Below are 23,824 nucleotides of genomic sequence, written 5' to 3' on the forward strand. Positions count from 1 at the left end.
TATAACACAGACCTGAAAAACACAAAGTATTTGCTGAACTAATAAGTGTAAGGCAGAGAGGAAAGGAGTGGCTCTATTAGACACAGATCCTGCTATGCTAATTACTGCCAGAAAGCCATCATTTTTGGTAAGCTCTGCTCTTAGCTGACTTACAGCTAAGCATACAGGGTACACACAGGGTCAACTCAGTCAGTCCTCAGGGATGTGGCTTGAAGCTCCTCATCCTGGAGGGCCCTAAGGGAAGTAAAATTTTTTTAAATGGTTATTTATTTTTGAGAGAGAGAGAGAGACTGTGTGTATGTGTGTGTGAGTGGGGGAGAGGTAGAGAGAGAGGGGGGACAGAGGATCCGAAGTGGGCTCTGTGCCGAGAGCAGACAGCCCTAGGCGGGGCTCGAACTCATGAACCGTGAGATCATGACTTGAGCCAAAGTTGGACCTTTAACCAGCGGAGCCACCCAGGCGCCCGGGGCAGTTAATTTTCTGAAACTCCGATGTCTCTGCGTGCTTTACTGACATTTAAAAATGGTGGATTCTCCACCACCACACACTCACAAATGGCTGGTTCCCGAAGTTCTCTGCAGGCTACAATCCCCGGGGCCGCATCCTAAAGCACAGACTGTGCAGCTTCTATAACCACGTGCCCATGTGTGGTGCAGCCACCACAACCAACGGCTCTACAAGACTTCTGTGAGCAGCTGGGTGATGGGATCAAGGACACTTGCTCTCCACCATGTTACTGTCCTTTCTGTGAAGATCCACAACAAAGCTGACAGTCTAAAGGGCACAGAGAGTGCATCAGTGGCACAGGAATGGTCTGTTTGGGGAACGTGACTCGCGGGGACTCACTTCGCTGCTGGGCTTCCTAGGTTGCGTGTGCAGGCCGTATGTTGTCTTAGATGCAGTGAAATACACAAATATATGCAATAAACATTACATAAGCATCTCTCTTTCCTCCTAAGTATATCATGTAACTGCTCACGTGCCCCTGTTGCACGGGCCGCTAGGAAGCTCAGAGCTGGGTGTGTGCCTGCTTCTGCGGCCATACAGCAGCTTCTGTTGTATGTAGTAGCCACGGCTTACTTGTGTTGTCCTACCCTCGTTTTCTCTTAACCACCATTTCTGCCCCTCTCCCCGCCACCCCGACCCCAGCATTACTGAGACGTAGTTGACATATAATACTGTGTACTTTTAAGGTGTACAAAGTGATGAATTGATACATGTATACATTGTGAAATGATTTCCACAACAAGGTTAGTTAACACATCCATCATTTCACATACTTTTTTGTGTGTGGTGAGAATGTTAACATCTACTTTCTTAGTAACCTTCCAGTATATAACACTGTTAACTATAGCCACCATGCTATCCATTACATACCCAGAACTTATTCATCTGATAACCAAAAGTTACACCCTTTGACCAACATCTCCCACCTCCCCCACCTCCCAGCCTCTGGCAACCACTACTTTACTTTCTGTTTCCGTGAGTTCTAACCACAATTTATTTCTTTCCAATTTCTCATATTTGTGTTTTCTCAATAGGCTGCTTCAAACCGACTTGAGAATGAGGTAGCTTAGAAATTTTTTCTTAATAACTAAAAAAGTCTCTGTTTATGAAGACCCTAATATTAATGTGCAGACCCTTCTTCCCCTTAATTAAAAGCTGTGGCTCTGACCCATGGTGGCGGGGGGGGGGGGGGGGGGGGGGCGGCGGCTCGGGATCCCCTGGTGCTTTCTTCTCAATTGTACAGATCTGGCTCTACCATTCAGCCTGGGGCCCAGGCAACAGGCTGGGGTGAGCCTCAGGAACACAGGTTCGAGACCTTTGAAAACATCCTGAGGAGACATGGGTATACTCATTGTTAAGAACCCCAACTCAACACCATCTGCCTCCAGATGAGCTATATCTTAAGAAGGACACGATATCACCTATGCAATATTTTGCCTTGGGATGCAAACCCTGAATCGAATCGTGAGAAAATATGAAACACAAAAAGAGAAAAGTCCTGTTTTTTTAAACAGGGGAACAACTGACAAAATTGGAAAATGCACAGATTAAGTAAGAGTATCATAAAATATTAAACTTACTGAAGTGGATCCTTGTACATGAGAATACTTCTAGTAAGAAATTAACTCTACACTGAAGTATTTAGGAGTAAAAGGCCATGGTATATGTAATTTATTCTCAAATGGCTCAGAAAGCAGACTGTGTGTGTGTGTGTGTGTGTGTGTGTGTGTGTGTGTGTGTGTGAGTGTGCCTGTGTGTGTCCGTGTGTGTGTAGAGAAAGTAAACAAATGGGTAAAATGCCAACAGTCACCGAATCTGGGTAAAGGGTATACAAGTGTCCTTTGTGCTATTTTTGCGATTTTCTCTAAGTTTGTAGTTATTCCAAGGAAAAAGTTAAATGAGAAAAAGAAGAGAGTGCCTGCTTCGACTGTATAGCTTCCAATATGGCAGTAATTTCTTAAAAAAAGAAAGAAGTTTCCTTCCTTTCCTATTGATTTGATAACTGTTACCAGCCCTTGGCACCAAAGGGCTCCAAATGGAAGAGCAGACCGTGCCTCTCTCCCACCACGCCTAGGAGGCCAGCTCCCAGCTGCTCCCTCTTCAAACACAGCGTCCTTTTCCTTCTGGGAGTTTACGGATCCCTGAAGCCAGCTGAAATGCAGATTCCTGAATGTTATTTTCCCTCGCCCTTTCATTTTTTGTTGTTGTTTTTGTTAGGCTAAAGTCTATTAGATCATGATCTGAGCTGAAGTTGGATGCCCAACGACTGAGCCACCCAGGCGCGCCTAGGCTAGTTTTAAATTCGGGGCGCAGACCCGGGGCACAGAGCCTTACCGTCCCAGGCCGCGTGAAGTCCACGCTGTGGGCCAGGCTCTGTCGCATCTGGTTACTGAAGAGGCGGACGCATACGCTCTGCAGGTACTCCGGCGTGATCTGCAAAGAAGACAGGAGGGCGGCTGGTGAGAGGCACAAACTCCCCCCTCCCCCAGGGACAGCAGGGGCCCCAGCAATGATCAGAGCTGTCCCTTGCTGGGCTTTCTGGAAGGTACAGAGATGGAATTTTGTGTTAACCCAGGGGTTCTTGGGCACTAAAGCCCTGAGCCTGACAGAAAAAAACTGCTAACGTGCTACAGGTATGATCACGGCCTGTCATATTTTAAATTACCTAATTCCAGTAGATGTACTCCCACTGTCACGCAAAAGGAACGGACTTTAAACCGTTTGTGCGGGCGTGTATGAATTCAAGCAATCAAGTCAATCAGGGGGCCAACAGTGTGGTAGAAAGAATGCTAGCCTTCAAATCTAAAGATCTGGGCTCAAGTCCCGGACTTGGGAAAACCAGCAGCTCCGCCCCTTGCCTTGTGACCTGTCGAGTGAAATGAACTATGTCTGCCTCTGTGGGTCATGGTGACAGGGTGAACGAGACGACACGTATGCCTGGCACATGCCAGGTGGCTGGGTACGTGCTTACTGAATGGATGACGGAGGCACTTGTATCGAGTGCCTGTGGGCGGGAGTCTGCTGCCGTCCCGTCAATGCCACTCTATTCTGGCCTTTCTGGCTGCTTCTCTCACCGGCTCATTAGCTACTGTGACTCAGGACTGGCTTACAGCCTCTCAGGTAGTAATCTCAGGATCTGTTCTTTTTCATTTTACATCTTTTCTTTTTATAAAAAGAATGCACCTTCCAAATGCGCAAGTGTCCCAACCTCTCCCCAGTCCCATCCTTCCCTACAAACCAATCCCTGGAGGTAACTATTAACCGCTTTGCTCTCTTCCAGGCTTTTTTCTATGCCTGACAGTGGGAGGGAAACCTCCCTTTCCTCAGCCTCCTGAGGCCGAGTGGTGACCCCCCCCACGGTCACGTGACTGGCCGCTACCCCACCCTTACTCAGCTGTCCCCACGTGAGGCCCCCTCCACCCATTCATGGGTTAGAAAGCACCGGGAACGTGGACCGCATCCTCTCCTCTCCTTGGGGGACTCCATCTACCCACTGGAAACTTCTGGTCTGCTTCAGACACATCAAAGGCCCTGTCCATCCATGGCAGATGTCTCTGCTCATCCCTTGACACTCAGCTCTGTGCGAAGCGACTCAGACAAAGCAGCACCCCATCTCCAGGGGGCACGTCCCCCATCAGCCCACGTCCGTTTCCTCTGAATGTCCACAGTATCGAAAAGTAAAGGTTCCTTTTTCATCCTGTATTTTTAACCTTTCCTTTTACGACTTTTCATTATCTACAACCTAAAAACACATCCAAATATATTTCATATTTAAAAAGTACCTTCCCCTTCCTCCACCCTAGGTCTCCACCTATCAACCACCCTCCCAGTATTCTTCCTTCACAGCCAAGGTGCTCGAGAGAACAGCCCACATTTCCTGTCTCACTTCCCCTGGCCCTCCCAAAATGCTGCAATTAGGCTTCTAGACGCATCATTCTGTGGAAACTTACGTGGCAAAGGCCATCACCACTGACCTTCTATTATGTCAAAATCATTGGGCACTTTTCAGTTCTAGTCTTCTAAAGTATTCGGTGGCTTCCGAGACTTTGCATAAACCCTTTACTCCTGAAACTGTTTTCTCCTTTGACTTCTGGAACTGCTACCAGAACCAATTCTTTAACAAGCAAATTTGACTATGTCACTTTCTTGCTTAAAACAGGTGATGAGGAAAGGACACAAATAGACAGTAGACTAAGTATAAAGGGCCAACAAATATATGAAAATATATTCAGCCTCATGCATAATTAAAGAAATGTAAATTGAAACATTCAGAACACCAAGTTTTACTTCCCAAACTGGGAAAGAGTTCAAAGTATAATCGTGTCTAGTGTTGGCAAGTGTGTGGAGAAATAAACACAGATACAGATAAATCCCCAGGGATTTGGGTAGACGTCGCTGAAGTCTCAGGAGAAATCATTTGGCAACATTTATCAAAATGTTAATGCCCATAACCTTTGACCTAACTATTCCACACTTAGGATCTTACCTTACCTGTTTTCAAAGGTAGACAGTATATAGAAGAATGTTCATTGGCACATTTTTTTGTTATAGCAAACAAAATCTATACGTTTACCATCAGAGATCTGACGGATTATAATTCGCTCTTACAATGGCATAATGTACAAGCCTACAAAGGAATGAGGGCTATGTGGCCATGTGGAAAGATCTCCAAGATATACCGAAAGTAAAATAGCGAGTTTCAGAAGAATAATGGGTCATATGATCCCAAGTATACGTAGGACGCATGCAGACATGCACACACACACACGCCTATGCCTAGAAATGTTCTAAAATAAGACACAAGCAAATGTTCATCTTGAATACCAATAAAGAAGTGACACTAAGAAACCGTGTGGGAGGGGGCTTTTGCTCCTTACTATAGACTACTCTGACTTGTTCCAATTTGTTACCACAAACGTGTATTTTTTTTACATTAAAAACAAGCCAGTTATAGGGGGGCCTGGGTGGCTCAGTTGGTTATGCATCTGACTTCCACTCCGGTCATGATCTTGCGGTTCATGGGTTCGAGACCCGCGTCAGGCTCTGTGCTGACAGCTGGGAGCCTGGAGCCTGCTTCCTGCTTCCGATTCTGTGTCTCCCTCCCTCTCTGCCCCTCCCCTGCTCACGTTCTGTCTCTCTTTCTCTCTCTCAAAAATAAACATTAAAAACAAACAAACAAACAAAAACAAGCCAGTTACAAGTCTAGTCCCCGCCCCTGCCGCCCCGCCCCATCTCTCCCTGCCTGGTGGTCTGTGGGCCTCTCGCGCACTCCAGCAGGAGCTCACGTGCCCATCTCTGGTCACCATGCCACCCCTGATGTCACATCAACTCTGGCTGTAAGAGGCACACCAGGATTCTGGTAGCTATGTTTTAATAGGAGAGAAGGCAAAGGAAGGCAAATGCTTTTCTTTTTATTTATTTCTGTATTGTTTGAACCTCCTAATCACGGGCATGTCTTTGTCAACAGAGGTTATAGAAGCCATGTTTGTTTTCTTTCTGATACTTTTCTGCATTAATGTCAACACATGCTATTATTAAAACTGAAAAAAAAAAAAGTTAATTTAAAAAGTCCATTTTTTAAGGTATATATTTCAAAAGCCCCTCACTAACTACAGGACAAATCAAGGACTCCTAAGCATGATCTACAAACCTCCCCATGATCTTTACTGGCCCATCCTCTCTGCATCCTCTTTCAGCGTGTGGCCACCACCCTAGCTAATGGCCGTACCAGGCAACTTTCAGCAGTGTGCGGGCTATGATTTCACACGAACAGAGAGGTTTTCAGCGCAGGATACTAAAACATATTAAAAAGCTACTATAGTAAAAAACACAATGCATTAGTAGCTTAAGAATAGCCAGATCAATGGAAAAAATTAAAATCCCACTACATGATAAAGGTAGCCATTCAAATTAGTGAGGAAAGTAGTAAATAGTTCTGGCTCAAATGGTTATCTTTTTTTCTGGTGGGGGGGATAAATTTCTTTCTTAAATCATCTATCAAAATAAATTCCTTGTGGATTAAAGATTTAAAAGTAAAATTAAAACAAAACAAAACAAAACGACCAACAGAAAAAAATTAACGTGAACATTCCAGCTCCTTTAGTGGGAAAAGCTCCTTTATTAACACTTTGAAAAGGCAGGATGAACGAAGGGAAAAACTGATAAAATGATTTGACAATATAAACATGTCAATTTTACTAACTTAAGAAACACTAATTTAAAAACCAAAAAGCAAACTAAGGAAAACATTTACCAAAGATGAATTCTGAATGGCCTGTGTCTTAACAGGGATGCCCACAGCTGTAGTCCTGATTTCCCCCAAACCTGCTCTACCCCAGGCCTTCCCCATCGTGGCCGGAGGCACCACTGCCCTCCCACAGCTTAGGCCAAAAACCTGGAGTCATGCTTGACCCCCAAACCCCCGCCCAGGTCCAATCCAGCACAAAACACTATCGGCTCTATCTCATAACACACCCAGAGGGGCACCTCTCTGGCTCTGGCTGCCATCACCACCACCACCACCACGTCTCCCCTCGTGACCGCAAGCCCCTCCTGCCGGTCTCCCTGGTTCCTCCAGGCCTCCGAGGACTGTTGTAAAACAAAGGCAGGTAATCCTTCCACAGCATGCCAGACCACGCCACCCCCCTATTCCGCTCCCCAGTTTACTCATAGTAGAGCCACATCCTAACGATGGCCCTCGGGGCCCTGACCTGCTGGGTGCCGCTCCCTGTCCTTCACTGGGAGAGGCACACGAGAGGCACGCTTCTGCTTTTGGTCCTTTGCATCCTCTTCCTTTGGCCTAGAATTCTGGGAGAATCCCAGAGGGCTGCGAAACGAATTCCCTTACCTCTTCCAGTGCAGCTCCCCCTGCCTGCCTAGTTAAAATTGTCCCCTGTCCATAGACACACGTACTCTGATCCCCTCCACCCTGTTCCTTTGTTTCCTCACAACGTTTGTCATTTTCTAACACACGACGATGTCATTTATTATCTACTGCTTATATTTACTATTTATTATTTTCGCCCCTACTGGAACGTATGCTCCCTGAGGTCAGGGATCTTTGTTTTGTTGTCTGATGTATCCCACAGGCCTAGAACAGGGAAGGCCTGGCACATAGTAAGCTTGCAATAAATCTGTATTCAATGAATGAGAGAAGCATATAAAAAACGTTCACTGTCATGTGGAAACAATGTGAGGTACATTTCAATTCTGAGACACTACTTCTCAAGGACAAATTTACAAATACAAATACAAATGTTGCAACAAATACAGGTGTCCTTTTAATACACAAAGACAGGACTGGCAAGGATATAAAGATAAGGACTCCCAGTGGAACCAGACCAGCAAAACCTTCCTGGAGCACCTTAGCACAGATTGCAACCTCGAAAATCAACTTTAAAAAAATATAACAGGGGCACCTGGCTGGCTGAGTCAGTGGAGCATACGACTCTTGATCCTGGAGTTGTGAGTTTCAGCCCATGTTGGGCGTAGAGATTACTTAAAATGAAATCTTAAAAAATAAGTAAATAAATAAAATTTAAAAATATAAAACACAACAGAGGCTCACCTCCTCCCGCTATGTTTATAATTTATGAAAGTGAAAAGCTGGAAACAACCTCGATGTCCAACCTGGACATTAATACGAAGCGCAGCACTGCTACACGATGGACTTGAGCCGCTAACGGTGAGGCTTGTCGAACACCTCATGTCTTCAAGAATGCACGATGCGGTATTAAGGAAAATAGAAAACTTTGCCTGAACCAGAGTCCGTCTAGTTCAGCCAAGCACTGCGACGAATGTGGAATGTTAACAAGTGTTGTTACTAAGTGACACGATTGCAGGTAATTTTAATCGTATTTTTGCACAGTTCTCTATTTTTAAAATTTTCTATAATACATATTATTTTATAGTCATATTTCTAAGTCACTAAAAATTTTTTATTTTATTTTTTAAGTAATGTCTACACTGAACCTGGGGCTTGAACTCATGACCCTGAGATCAAGAGTCACATGCTCTACCAACTGAGCCAGCCAGGTGTCCTTTTAATACACGACCTTACACCGGCAATAAAATTATACAGAACCTAACATACACACAAGAGCACAAAACTGGAGAAATCAGAATAAGATCAATAGACTGGATCAATGTCAATGTTCTGGTTGTGGTACTGCAACCTAGTTATGCAAAATGTTACTCTTGGGGGAAACTGGGCAAAGCGTGCCAAGCCTCTCTGCATTATTTCTTAAAATTGCATGTGCTAATTATTCCACTTTTATTTTTTTTTAATTTTTTTTAATGTTTATTTATTTTTGAGACAGGGAGAGACAGCATGAATGGGGGAGGGTCAGAGAGAGAGGGAGACACAGAATCCGAAACAGGCTCCAGGCTCTGAGCTGTCAGCACAGAGCCCGACGCGGGGCTCGAAGTCACGGACCACGAGATCATGACCTGAGCCGAAGTCGGACGCTTAACCGACTGAGCCACCCAGGTGCCCCAAATTATTCCACTTTTAAAGAAAATGTACATTTCTACAAAGGGATTTTATTATACTTCTAATTTTTTAGTAAGTGAAACACTAGAGTCATTCCTATTAAAGTCAGGAATAAGACAAGGAGGCCCATTATTCGATAATGTCCCGTAGTCAACAATGCCACTATGCGAAGGAAAAAAAGTCATTACAAATAATGAAAACATAATATAAAACAAAACAATCAGTATCTGAAGATGATATGACTGCCAGTCTAGAATACAGAGGTATCAATCAACAGAATCTATCAGATTAATAGAGTTCAGAAAGGTGGCTAGATATAAAATCAATATGTGAAAATCTGTAACTTTCTTTTATAGCAGCAGTATATTTCCCCCTCGTTTTTATGCCACTCCGTATTATTTTTTTCTGTTGCCAGACAATTTACCATTTGCCAACGTGAAGAGTAAGGTAGAGAAATAAAGATGTCAGGAAAGACGGACAAAATACTATGGGCAGCACAATCATGGGCATGGAACGTTGGCGTGGTCTCCTTTGTACGTCTGGCTTTGTGAAGCACGGGGGCAGGTGTCACTGGCCGGAAAAGGCCAGGAATCCCATTAACACAGCCCAGGCCCTCAACACTGCTTTAGCTCCAAACAGACACGCAAGCAGGTGCGGATCTTCCTTACCATCTTGCCACTGACCGTGGCCTCCAGGGAATCCACCAGCTCTGCCGTGACCCCGATGAGATTGTGGTAGTCTGCCTGGATCTTATTGTACCGCTTCAGGTACGTCATTGACCTACGCTCGGCTTCTATCAGCTGCTGGTGGAGCTGCTGCGACATTTCTAGGAAGACGATTTACATTAAAGCAAAACAAACCAAAACAACAGTAAAAACAAAACAAAAAAAACCCACAAAATAAAAAATATACTCTTCTCAAGGCAGTATTGTGCCTGCTTTCAGAATGTTCTGCAGTCACAATGAACTTGATATTATTCGTGTTTAACACTTTCCTTCTGGGGCACTTGGGTGGCTCCATCAGTTGGGTATCTGACTTCGACCCAGGTCATGATCTCACGGCTGTGAGTTCGAGCCCCACATCGGGCTCTGTGCTGGCAGCTCAGAGCCTGGACCCTGCTTCAGATTCTGTGTCTCCCTCTCTCTCTGCCCCTCTCCTGCTCACTCTCTGTCTCTCTCTCCTTCAAAAATAAATAAATATTAAAAAAAAAAAACCAACACTTTACTTCTATTTCCTGACACATTTAATTACAAAGTGCTTTGTGACCACTGATTTTCAATTTCTGGTCTCTGGTAGTTCAACTGAATCGTCACTGGTTTTCCTCACACAATCTATTTCCTTGACTGAGCCCCATGCAATTTCTTGTAGTTGCTCTCTCTGTGTAAAAGACACAAACTCAGTATTTCTTCCAGCTCACACACTGGGTGAAGCAAACCTACAGCTATTCCTCTGTGTTTGCCCCGTGAGGTTGTCTGGAGGTAATCTGTATCTGCAGGCCAGCTCTTCATTTTCGGTAAAGGTTAGGCTACTTGCCTAATGCTGAGGAAGCTAGAATCCAGAATTAGGCAAGATTCAAGGTGCTCGGTCTGCCAGCTTGATAAAGCACAAACCACCCCACTGGGCCCTAGAGCAGGCAGCCTTGGAAGGTTCCAGGGTTCTCTTCTGGGACTCTACACCAGGGACAGCACTTGATGGCCAAGCCACCCCGGACACAGCCAGAATAGCGAATCTTATCTAGTGTCAGCACTCCTTTGGCCCATCTTCCTTTTCCCCCTCCCAGAAGGCTAAGTTTGGATGGAAGGAAATGATGATGCCCCCAAACCCAAGTTAACTACTCTTGTCCTAACTGGGCATTGTCATCATTTTAGAACACATTTCATCCATGCACTGAGAGATTTGAAAACCCTAAAGACCTGGGCTCAAGTGGCTATTCTACCACTTTCTGCTGGATAATCTTGTACAAGACGCTTAACTTCTCTCATCTCATTTCTTAACCTATAAAACGGGGATGATGATAATGACCCTGAAGAGTTATTGTGAGGATTGTACAGCATAGGGGAAACAATCAATAATACTGTGATAACATTATATGGTGACAGATGGGGACTACACTTATCCTGACGAGCACTGAGTAATGTACAGAACTGTCGAATCACTATGTAGTATACCTGAAACTAATACAACACTGTATTTCAACTATACGTCAACTTAAAAAAAAAAAAAAGCATACATACAAAAAACAAGTTAGTATGAGAATTAAACAAACAGATATACTCAAAGTGCCTAGCACAATTCTGGCCCACAAGAGGCAATCAATAAGTAATAGCTATTATGGAAAGGGGTCAAAGATTTCCTAAATATGTTTCCATACAAGTAGACAACTTGAAAAAACCAGGGGTTAAACCCTAAAGCCGCAGTATGCAAAATTTGAAACATGTCAGAATCATCCAAAAGTAAAGATAATCAAGCCTCACCTTCAGAGACTGATTTTATGGATACGGGGTGGGGACTGAGAAACTATATTGTCAACAAACTCTCCAAATGGCTCTGATGCATATCACAAGTTTGAGCCCCACTGTCCTAAATTATCTATTCCTCTTAATTTGTGTTCTAAATAGCTATGAGGATCAGGCGTGAACTGTATCTCAATTACAATTATGTGTAGAAGTCAAATATTTTAACTATTAAAACCTCAAATATCACATTAAAATGAACTAATATTACTATTATTATTTAGCATCCTTCAAATCTCAGTATTAAAAGATAACTTTAAAAAGTTCTCAGGCCATGGGGTGCCTAGGTGGCTCAGTTGGTTAAGCATCTGACTTTGGCTCAGGTCATGATCTCATGGTTCATGAGTTCAAGCCCCGCACTTGGTGAGCTTGAACCCCACTTCGGGGGGCACTCCGTGCTGACAGTACGGAGCCTGTGTGGGATTCTCTGTCTCCTTCTCACTCTGCCCCTTACTCAATCATGGCCCCCCCACCCCGTCTGCTCTCTCAAAAAAAAAAAAAAAGTCATCTGGCGTGAATTTACATCTAGCACTTGAAACTTTGGAAAACATCTATGGAAATCATTTGTCAAGTTTTTTCTTAAATATTATTAGGGAGAAGGAAGGAGTCACTACCATCTTCCTATGCTAAATAGTATTAAGGCTTTTTCATACGTACAAAATTCCAAATTACATAAACCGGAACATCCAACTATAAAAATTCTACAGGATAGTCATAATTCTACTTCATGGCAATGACTATTAGAGTACCTGTGCAATCTTTCTTAACATGTACCAAGTAGCAGATGATGAAGTACCAAAACCCATTAACCGGGGCAAATAACGTCACAAATCATCAATATAAAAGTCCCCAAATTGGGGCACCTGGGTGGTGCAGTCAGCTGGGCATCCAACTTCTGATTTTGGCTTGGGTTGTGATCCCAGGGTCGTGGGATCGAGCCCCACGTCAGGCTCGGCACTAAGCACGGAGCCTGCTTAAAATTCTATCTCTCCCCCTTCTGCCTCCTCCCACTCTCCCCTGCTGTGCTCTCGAAAGAAAGAAAGAAAGAAAGAAAGAAAGAGAAAAAAGAAAGAAAGAGAAAGAAAGAAGAAAAGTGTCCAAAGTTGTCCCCTCAAAAAAGGACTGCACAAAGGAATTCTCCTCAGAAAGTCACTGTGCAATTAACTAAACGTAAGGGACTACTTGTGGCACTTTTGCCTTAGGAACTCAGAATTGGAATTTATGACAGTGTCAAAGTATGGCACACCTGAGGAAAAATACCTAACTGCCAGCAGCCACAGAAAGGAGAGAAGTGGGCAGTTGGGCTGAAATATCTGTGACCAGTTCAAATACACCATTGGACAGAACAGCCTGTGGTACAGAGATGTCACCCAGAGGACACCTTAACTGGCTACAAACAGGACCTGGCCATTACTGTTAAGCGATTCGGCTCCAGCTCCAAGATCTCAACTTTATGTCTGAGGGTAAAAAGAACTTTCACTCTTTTTTCCTTCTCAAAAGTTTCATGAGACAAGGACCTTGCCGTGCAAGAGCTCAACTTTGAGTGGAGAGGTGTTACTAGAAATCCCAGCTTATATTAATGAAACTGTCTGAGTTATTTCATATTTCACAACTACTTACATAATTTGTACAAAAATCCAAAGAAGTACTTCCCTAGTTTTAAACAAAGAGATATATACAATTAAAAGAATGTCAGTTAAGGTCACAGAAAGTTTTCTGGTAATTCCAGCATCCGATGAAACACTAACAAAAGTGATAGAGTTCTCCCTCCATGGCCAAGCCATCAAGTTGTCTCTCAACACTTCTACTTTAAATACGTTGCCTTTTTTTTTTTTTTAAAGAGTGGATGAGATTTAACTTTAGAGACCCCTTTGTTGCTCAAGACAAAATGATATATTTTAAATACATGGAACTATTTTTCTAACATCTAAAAATCTGAAATCAGTCACTCTAACTTTATAATATGACATACTCTTTCTTCTTTGTATTCAGATATAAATCAGCTTTGCTATTTTGCTAATCCACAAGTACTGTGAATATAGATCATCATTTTAAAAATGCCATTTAGGGCTCTAAACTCTAGAAAAACAGTCAGTTGCTCATTTTCTGAAGAGGTCAGATCAATGGATGGCAGAAATGCTAAAAGATACCATTTCTATACCTTTTTATTATTCATTTTATTTATTTATTTATTTATTTATTTATTTATTTATTTATTTATTTATTTATTTTTTGAGAGAGAGCGCATGCGAGCAGGGGAAGGGCAGAGAGAGAGGGAAAGAGAATCCCAAGCAGGCTCTGTGCCATCAGCATAGAGCCCACCGAGGGACTCAAACCCATGGACCTGGTGATCACGACCTGAGCTGAAACCAGGAGTCAGATGCTGAACTGACTGAGCCACCCAGGCACCCCTCTGTACCTTTTTTGGATGGCTAGGTAAAATAGTAAGACAATATGCTGAGTTTTTATTCTAAGTACCATTTTAAAATGTAATTCCTTTTGAGAGAATTTTCTACTCCAAGCACTCTTCTTGCCTTCTTCAAAAGCTTGTGGAAATCTTACTCATGAAACCTTCCTCTCAAGATACGCAGAATAATGATATTGCCCAACCATTCAATGTAAAAAACAACACCTAAGTCTAGAATTCAAATAAACTGGGAGCATGTCTGCGCCTTGTGGTCACTGCAGCAGTAACTGTGGGAGGAGGGGACAAACTGGTGACAAGGGGCTGTCACGACATGGGGCCTGGGCCTGAGCCCCTGGTACCAGTGCCCTGTGGAGCTCACCTCTGATCTCCATGGCAATACTGCATCATGGGGCTTATTCAGCCACGGACACACGCTGCGCCTGCCAGGCTCAATTCCACCGACATTCTGCTTGGCTAGCCTCAGAAAACTCAATTAAAATCAAACCTAAAGAGGGCTCACACACCCTGGTCTCCTTGCTGAAATCCGAAGGGAAGATCTGTAGAAAAACACAGGCTCTTCCCTTTACACTCCCCCTCCCTCCCAGGTTTATTTTATCCATAAAACTGGGCCACTTCTGAAAGACAGGACTGGTTCCTGGCAGAAAGTTGTCCTCAAAAGCTTTGGGGTATGTTGGGGTGACAAGGGCTGGCTGAGACTCAGGAATGAGGGAGGTTTCCCACCACTTTCCCTCCGCCAGTGCCTAGGGGTCCAAAGACTGAGTCTGAACGAGGATTACTGGAGAACTAGGGCGATTTTCTGAAACTCAAAGGATGCCGGTGGGGTAGTGGTTTTAAAATATGATGGCCACATCTTTGACACTCCTTCCCATCAAGAGGTGGAACGTCATTCTCCTTCCTTTGAATGTGAGTTGGCTTTAGGAATTTGCTTCTGATGAAGAGACTGCAGCAGAAATGACACAGAGTTCCTCTAGAGGTTGGTTTAGAAAAGGTGACACAGCTTCCACGGGCTCTCTCTGGGGACATTCATCCTGGGAACCCAGCCACCATGCCACAAGAAAGCCCAGGTCACAGAGGTGTTCCAGTCGGGCGCCTCAGTACTGGCCACCAGGTGCACATGGGTGAGGAAGCCTTGGGGATGGCTCCCCTGAACCCACGAGACAGCCAGGGAGAAATGCCTAAGCACACGGTTCCAGGCCAGGCAAGGTGATGCTGATAATAAGGGGACATTGTTGTTTTATGCCACTAAGCCTGAGATGGTTTGCTAGGTCAAAACAGAAACAGAAACAGGGGGGGCAAGGGTGCATTTCCAGGAGTTGCAGGGCGGGACCCAATGCCCAGCACAATTTAAGAATTCCCACTGTTCTGGGGCACCTGCCTGAGTGGCTCAGTCGGTTGAGTGTCTGACTCTCTGTTTCAGCTCAGGTCATGACCTCACAGCTCATGGGATCGAGTCCAATGTCGGGCTCCATGTGGACCCTGCTTGGGATTCTCTCTCTCTCGGCCCTTCTCCTGCTCCCTCTCTCAAAATAAATAAACATTAAAAAAAAAAAAAAAAAAAAAGAATACCCACTGTTCTGAACATGAGAAAACTGGCCTGGGAACCATACTAACTCTTCAGGGAGCAGGCCTGGGGACCTGAGGAGAGCTGCTGGAACTCAGACTCGGGCACAACTTTACTGGGGACAGAGCAGCCTCAGCGAGCTCCAAGGCCACAGCCTGGTGACCCTTAGAGGATTCCATGTTGACCCGATGAGGCCACATCTGTGGCCCAGCTCTTCTGTGCTCAGGCATAGACTGATGCTTCCCAGTGAAGGATCGTGGGGCTTGTCCCTCTGAGCTACCGGGGGTGGGGGGGGGTGGGGGGGGCAGCTGGCAGGACCATTCACCTGAGCAGGACTGCTGGGTGGGGGAGATGCAAGGCTGTACCAGGCAAAAGGAAGCACTCAGACTTTCCTCATCTGAAGCTGAACCCGCCTTCCTTGTGTTGGAAAGCAAAGAGATAAATAATTTACTAACCCTACACCCCACCCCACCCCCAGCTTTTTTTGTTTTACAAAACTTTAAAAAAGACCGTGGAAAAACAAAGACAGGAAGTTCTGAGATCCTCTCTAACATTGCCCTGCTGTGAGAAGGGCAAATGTGCTGTTTCCTGTGGTAACACTCCACCTGCTGGGGACTGAGGACTATGCCACCAAAACTCACAAAGGCATGAAACACATCATCATCCACCCTTTCCAATGTTAATTTAAGCACTTTTTGTAACGTAGGATCAAAGACAAAACTTAGGCAAAGCACCACAATTGTGGCCACTGACTTCATATTAACTGAATTTTTCTTGCCTTACTGAAAAATGGGATAGTTCTAGCAAAAAAAAAAAAAAAAAAAAAAAAGACTAATAATGGAAAACCATCTTTTTATGCTAAAACCTTAAGCCTGGAATTCCTAAACTGAATGCAAAAAAATGGAAATGCTTCTAAGATGGGTGTTCCATTGCTATGTAAATAAGACCCCACTAGACTAGTTCCAGGTAAAAGTGGAAGTTCCTAAAATGATACTTCTGGCACCCATGCTGCACTGGGTCTCTGGCTGGGCTGCAGCCCCATTCCTTCGGGATATTGCTTGGGTTCTCTTCTCTTCATGTCTCTGGGTCTTAGTCACCTGATACACAAGACGTAGCTAAGGCCAGCCGTCCTGCAAAGTGGGACTCAAGGAATCACAAACTTGATCACAAAATACTTCGTAGATATTTAGACTTTCATCTTTTAAATTAAAAAATAATGTAGACTTTTAAAGCCCATGTTTGCCAAATGCACAAATTCTCACCATCTCTGTCCCTAGCCTACTGCTTAAAACTTGAGTTGGCCAAGTTGTTCTTTAAAAAATGTTAATCTAGGGGCGCCTGGGTGGCTCAGTCGGTTGAGCGTCCGACTTCGGCTCAGGTCATGATCTTGCAGCCTGTGAGTTCGAGCCCTGTGTTGGGCTCTGTGCTGACAGCTCAGAGCCTGGAGCCTGCTTCGGATTCTGTGTCTCCCTCTCTCTGCCCCTGCCCAGCTCATGCTGTCTCTGCCTTTCTCTTAAAAATAAACATTAAAAATGTTAATATTAAAAAAATGTTAATCTACATGATTTACCTTTGTTACTCTGTCCATTCTCCTTCTGGGATGAGAAAGAAGTTGAGGAAAACAAGCAATGAAGATAAAGTACTCACGGGATTTCACGTTGCGTGGCCAAGCTGAGAAAGCCTTAGCAAGGTGAAAAGCAATTCTCAGGAGAGTAAAGGCCGTTTCCTAATGTTGCTATATATATAGCTGAGACAGGTACTAACTTCTCAGTACTTGGAGGCTCACTCTCAAGTGAATCACCTTTTTCCAGCTCAATTACTGCTGCATGCATGCAAGTCTTACCCTATCCGGTAGCCCCCTAAGTGGCCTCCTGACCCCCTTCAAAAGAAGTTCCCCACTGCTACTGAACATTCTACTAAAAAGGAAACTGAACTCGTACCCTTCAACTCTGCCCCTTCATTCGAAAGCTTTACCCTAAGGACACTGAGACTGGGAAGACAGCCACAGAGCATAGTAGCTGAGATCACAGATTCTGAAGCCAGACTGCCTGAGTTCAAATCTCAGCTCACACACACCCGGCCACATGACTGAGGGCAAAGTATTTGTTTGGTTTGGGTTTTCTTAATTTTTTTGGTAACAGCTTCACTGAGACATAATCCATGTATAACTCACTCATTTCAAGTATATATTTCAATGGTTTTCAGTCTATTCATAGAGTTGTGCGACCATCACCGCAATCAATTCTAGAAAATTCTCATCACCCCCCAAAAGAAACCCTGTACCCATGAGGAGTCATCCCCAGCTTACCTACCCTCCCTGGCCCCAGGCAACCGCTCATCTGCTGTCTCTATTGCTTTGCCCTTTCTGGACCCTTCATACAGATAGAATCATATAACATGCAACCTGTCATGTGTGGCTTCGTTCATTCAGCAGAATGTTTTCGAGGTCTGTCCACGTTGCAGCGCGTCAGTACTTCATTCTGTTACAAGCCTGAATACTATCCATTCATCTTATTTATCCATTCCTCCCTTGATGGACACTTGGGTTGTCTTCACTTCTTGGCTGTTCTGAGTAACGCTGCTGTGAACATTAGTATACAAGGTGCCGTGTAGACATGTTTTCAGCTCCCTGGGGTACACAGCTAGGAGTGGAATTGCTGGGTCATATAGTGACTCTGTGTTTAAACTTTTGAGGAAACAACCTGTTTTCGAAGGATATTTAATGAAATGCGGAAATGCTCTCTTCGTTTGATAAAAATATTTAAGAATACACACGTGACAGGTATGTATGCTTAAACATTACGTACTTCTGGGTATATGTATGTATACAAATGCATTTCTGTGCTTTCCAAATTTTCTATAAAAATTATGGTCAATTTTATAATCAGGAATACAAGGATTTTTTTTTTTTTTTAATGTGAGTATGAGCATGGTATCCTCCTGCTTAAAATGCTTCAAAGGCTCCTCATTACTTACAAGACCTCAACAAATCTCTGTGCCGGCCCTGCCTAGTGTCTTTCTCTCTCCCGTTCCAGCAATACTGAATTCTGTGTCGTTTCCTAAATATACTCTCAGTCCTTTTGCATGTGCTGTTCCCTCTACCTGGAATTCCCTTTATGTGCCTTGACACACTCTCCCATTAATGCTTCACACAACTCATAAATATGAAAGCAACAGTATCAATTATCCCTATTCATGAGGCAACCTAAGCCAGTGCGCTACTCCAGGGCCCTGGGTGGGGGGGGGTCTCCATCTGCTTCAAAAGGATACGTATAATGTTAAAAGCTTTGGCGTGTTACTGGCTTTAAAAATTAAAGCCAGAAACTTTTCCAACTTCAACTTTAATTCTGGAGTCCAAGAATCCTGAAGAAAAAAAACACACACACAAAGAAAAATAATAAAGTACTACATCATTAAATGCCAACAGCGTTGTCAAATTGTGTGTGGCCTTTGGTTTAAATAACCCTATCCAACACAGTTACTGAAATCAAAAGCAGATGCCTTGGCTGTTGTGTGATGCTGTGAAAAATAGGTTTTAGGACATCTGACCAACTCTTTATAAAAGATTCAAATACCCACAGCAGGAAGAAAGAACAGAGTTCTTTCATAAACAAGGAAAAAAGAACCCTGTACATGATTTGAATATTTCATGTGATTTAAACACAGGCATGACAAATAACCTTATTAGGTTGAATGCCAAGAAGAATTCAGTATAGTTTAAGTGTATAAGGCGCTGGCAGGCACACCCAGTTATCACTAAGTTACTAAAAGTTTCCCAAAGAAAAAGACTCATTTCCATAAATTTCATCTAGATAAGAAAAAAAAAGGACAGAAACTGTTATCTGCCTTAAATACCGCATCACGTCAAGAATTATGATATACTTTTAGTTTGACTTGTCCCTTAATTATTTATCTCAAATAATGCTCACTGAAAAGGAAAGGACTTAAGTAGTAAAAGCGTGACAAGCAATTATCTTTCTCAGGACAATTTTCCTTACAACCTTTATGCAAGAATACCTACCACCCAAACCAAGAAGCTCCACAAAAAAGAAGCAATATCTTTAAAACTTCGTATCTACTTACCTCTTAGGTCCTGCCCCACCCCCAGCTCATCGTCCTTGTCCACACCTCCCACCCCACCCATTCTACCCAGGGCATCATCTGGCTTTTGGAAAAGATTGTGTAGGGGCACCTGGGTGGCTCAGTAGGTTGAGCATCCAACTTCGGCTCAGGTCATAATCACAGTTCTTGAGTTCAAGCCCCGAATCAGGCTTTGTGCTGACAGCACGGAGCATGGAGCCCACTTCGAGTTCTGTGTCTCCCTCTCTCTCTGTCCCTCCCCTGTTACGCTCTGTCTCTCTCTCTCTCTCAAAAACAAATAAACATTAAAAATAAATAAATAAAAATTAAAAATTAAGATTGTGTAAATCCCTGACATGGCACAATCTCTTTATTTATAATGTGTGTTATGGGTTGAATTGCATCCCCTTAAAAAGATACGCTGAAGTCCCAACCTCCTCAGAATGTGAGGGCACTGACAGGGCTGCTGTAGATGTAATTAGCTAAGATGAGTTGTACTGGACTAGGGTGGTCCTTCATCCAACATAACCAGTGTCCTTACAAGAAGGAAATTTAGACACAGACACAGAGAGAAGATGGGCCTGCAAAGACTGGGGACTGGAGTATGCTGCCATGAGCCAAGGACACCTGAAACTACTAGAAGCTACTAGAAGCCAGAAGAGGCAAGGAAGGCGCCTCCCCCCTACAGGCTTCACAGGGAGCGCGACCATGCCAACACCTTGATTTCAGACCTCTGGCCTCCTGACCTGTGACAGGAAGTTTCTGCCATTGAAGCCCCCACTCTGTGGCCCTTTGTCACGGCAGCCGCGGGAAGCTGACAGAGCGTGCCGCAGCTCGAGGCTTCTGTGTTCAATGCACAGGAGAGAATCGCGGGAAAGGACTGCTATGTTGGTCAACATAAATCAAGACATCTTAAAAAACAAAACAAAACAAAACAAAACAAAACCTTTGGGACATGTAGACTTGCAGCTAAATTGCTCTGTTGCTGACTACTATTTTGCATAACCAACAAATCTGTATTTCCAACTTAACTACTGACCTTATGATGCTCTGCTAATGACAGGGATAAATAACATTGCGATAGAACCTCTTTGGGCAATAAATCCCTTATTTTTTTTTTCTTGACTGCTCTTATTCTTCTGTTTGAGAACAAGGACGTTTCCCAAGTCCAATGGGCACCTGCCTCCCCAGCTCCCATGGGACGAGGGAAGCACGGGGCTGGTTCTGCTGTACCGCCTGCACAAAGCCACTCACCCTCTTCGTGTCATAGTTTCTTCACTTGTAGAATGTGGACTTTACACTAGAGTGATTGTCTGACTTGTTTTTTCCCAACAGCAAAGCCATCTGATCACTCAAAATCTTGCCCAGAACCCTAATATATGAAATGAGTAAGAGTGGGGCTATTCCTGGGGGGCAGGGGGCAGAGCTCAATGCTGGACTCTCCCTGCTTACCCGCTTACCCGCTGCCTTCTCCCCCCTCGCAGGGCGCACAAGAATTCCTTCCATTTCTTTCGGTCTTCACTAATTAAGCTTAACTTGGCTCTTGCTATATAAGCACCCAAAAGTTTTTCTGGAACTAATCATTAGAGGAATACCCAAGTATTTCTGCATGGAGATGCTCACTGACAAACTGAGTTTGCTAAAAAGAGCTCACTACAATCGCTACAAAGGAATTTCCTTTTCTGGCAGCTCAGCAGAAATGATAACCTGAAAAAGCAATGAAAACAACTAAAAAAGTTGGATAAATAAACCATCTTATAAAATGCATCCCTAAGTGGCATGAAAGGAAAGTCAGAGGCTAAAAATGAGTTTTCACTCTAAGGATAACCCAGAGTCTTGAAGACCTTAAACTTCAGTTCTAAGAGCTGTCACAAGACGGAAGACAATAGGATCCAGATGCTCATAGTAAACAATCTAAAAGACCCTTGCATAAAATTGGGATCCCAGGGCACCTGGATGGCTCAGCTGGCTAAGCGTCCAACTTCAGTGCAGTTCATGATCTTACAGTTTGTGAGTTCAAGCCCCGCGTTGGGCTCTGTGCTAAGAGCTCAGAGCCTGGAGCCTGCTTCGGATTCTGTGTGTGTGTCTCTCTTTCTCTGCTCCTCCCCCACTTGTGCTCTGTCTCTGTGTCTCAAAAATAAATAAATGTTAAAAAAATTTTTTAAATTGGGATCCCAAAGGGCTATGCCATCAGGAAAAATTCAAGGATGAATCAATCCACTGCCTAGAAGGGGACAGCAAGGAAGTCTACCTGTCTTGACCTTGACATTAGGTAGAAGGGAGGAGAAACTTCATGTGAAAGTTCATAACCCAAACCAGTCCCATTAAAAATTGCAGCCTAAACTGACACTGTCTGTGTGGTTCCCAAAGCCTTGAACAAAGAATTTGATTTAAAATGATTCTGGGTTGGTAATGCCCTAGATGATTGAGATGCAAACACAGATCTTCTCTGAAAGAATCAAACTGCACTCAGGCCTCAAAAAAAATCCCTACAAGTCCCACATAAAATAAACTCATTATCAAAACTCAAAATAACTGATTTTTTTTTTTTTTTAAACAAGGATGGGCACCTGGGTGGTTTGGTCGGTTAAGCACCCAACTCTTGATTTTGGCTTGGGTCATGATCTCGTGGTTCCTGAGATCAAGTCCTACATTGGGCTCCATGCTGACAGTGCAGGGCCTGCTTGGGATTCTCTCTCTCTCTCTCTGCCCCTCCCCTGCTCGTGCTCTCTTTCTCTCTGAGAATAAATAAACCTAAAAAAAAAATTTTTTTTTTAAAGAAATAAGACCCATGAATGAGAACCAGAAGACACAAAACACAGCAGGATCAAATCTACAAAGGCTCCTGATATTAAAATTAACAGATAAAGAATATAAAACAAATGTTTAATATGGTAAAGAAATGAGAGAGACTTGAAAATATGAGCAAAGAATAAAAGACTCTAAAAATAATTGAAATTACAAATTCAATGAAGAGATTAAAGAACAGATTGGACACAGTTTGATGGGTAAATCTGGGAATGAGAAAATAGGTGTGAATAAATCACCCAGAATACAGCCCAGACAGAGATCACAAGATGGGACATATGAGATGTTAAGGGACAAGGAGGGCACAACATTGTGAACGTACTTGACACTTACTGAACTGTACACTTCACGATGGCAGAGATGACAAATTTTATGTGTATTCTGTCACAATTTTTTTAATGAAGAAAAAATAGACACGGAAAACAGAATGAGCAAGTCTAATGCAGATTTCATCAGATCTGTAGATTAAATGTAGATTAATCAGACACCCAGAAGAAGATCATAAAGAGAACGGGGAAGAGGCAATGTATGAAGAGAAAACGATTTTCCAGAGTTGTTGAAAGACACAAACATCACATCCAAGAAGCCCAACAAAGCCCAAGTAAAAATAGAAATCTATCCCCAGACACATCATAGTGAAATTACACAATCTTAACGGCCAGAGAAGCGAGACAGAGCGCCCACACAGGAGCAGCAAGTAGACTGATGGCCAACTTCCAACAGCAGCAATGGGGCGAGGAGAGGGGACAATCATACCTTCACTGTAATAAAGGAAACCAGTTGTGAACCTACCAGTCTGCACCCCATCTGAGAAAGCGACCAAGACATTTCAGACAAACGAGAACCGAAAGGGATCTTCAAGTACAGTTGATTCTAAAGGAATGTACATAAGGCAGACGAGAAAATGATTTCTGATGGAAGGTCCTTCATGCAAGATGGAACAAATGCTGGCAAATATAAGGGCAAATCTATACACACACAGATGGAATAAAATAGTAATACCTGTAACGTGTGGGGTTAAAATATATAACTCAAATACTGGACAACAAGAGCAAGTAAACTGGGAAAGGGGTGAATGAGGCTAATGCATCCCAAGGTCCTTGCACGAAGAGGACGCAGATATTAGCTTTAGATTTTATTACAGAAACATACTAAAGCATGTAGGATGGCCATTGAAAGAACATGTAGAGAGTAACAAAAGTAAAAACAATGGAATAAAATGACTCCCCGTGAATACTGAACTCTGCCTCAGAATGCCATGCGAGAGCAGGCCAGGTGCCCACGGCAGCCTCAGCTGGACCCGTCCCTGACTGCCAGCTGCACCCCTGCCTGGACCTAAGCTGGGGCCACATTACCACGCCATCATTTTCATAAACCGAAGTCTTCACTCTGAGAAAATCTAACATTTCTTTTCAAGTTCCATCACCTTCCTAACC

General features: G+C 43.6%; 1 protein-coding gene across 8 annotated transcripts in view; it reads right to left on the reverse strand.

The window, feature by feature from the left end:
* Window positions 1-23,824, reverse strand: part of ARMC9 (armadillo repeat containing 9) — a 150,287-nt gene that overhangs the window by 108,643 nt on the left and 17,820 nt on the right. For 7 of the 8 annotated variants that reach the window (XM_040450727.1, XM_040450725.1, XM_040450724.1 and 4 more), the window contains 4 exons: window positions 18,771-18,863; window positions 17,071-17,095; window positions 9,667-9,824; window positions 2,842-2,940 (listed from right to left, as the gene is read on the reverse strand). In XM_040450727.1, the coding sequence (XP_040306661.1) occupies window positions 2,842-2,940; window positions 9,667-9,824; window positions 17,071-17,095; window positions 18,771-18,863 (375 nt within the window). The remainder of the gene's footprint in view (window positions 1-2,841; window positions 2,941-9,666; window positions 9,825-17,070; window positions 17,096-18,770; window positions 18,864-23,824) is intronic. The other variant, XM_040450726.1, reaches the window with a different exon arrangement.

The sequence above is a fragment of the Herpailurus yagouaroundi genome, unplaced genomic scaffold (genome assembly GCF_014898765.1).
Source record: "Herpailurus yagouaroundi ecotype Mexico unplaced genomic scaffold, PumYag 202, whole genome shotgun sequence".
Classification (NCBI taxonomy): domain Eukaryota; kingdom Metazoa; phylum Chordata; class Mammalia; order Carnivora; family Felidae; genus Herpailurus; species Herpailurus yagouaroundi.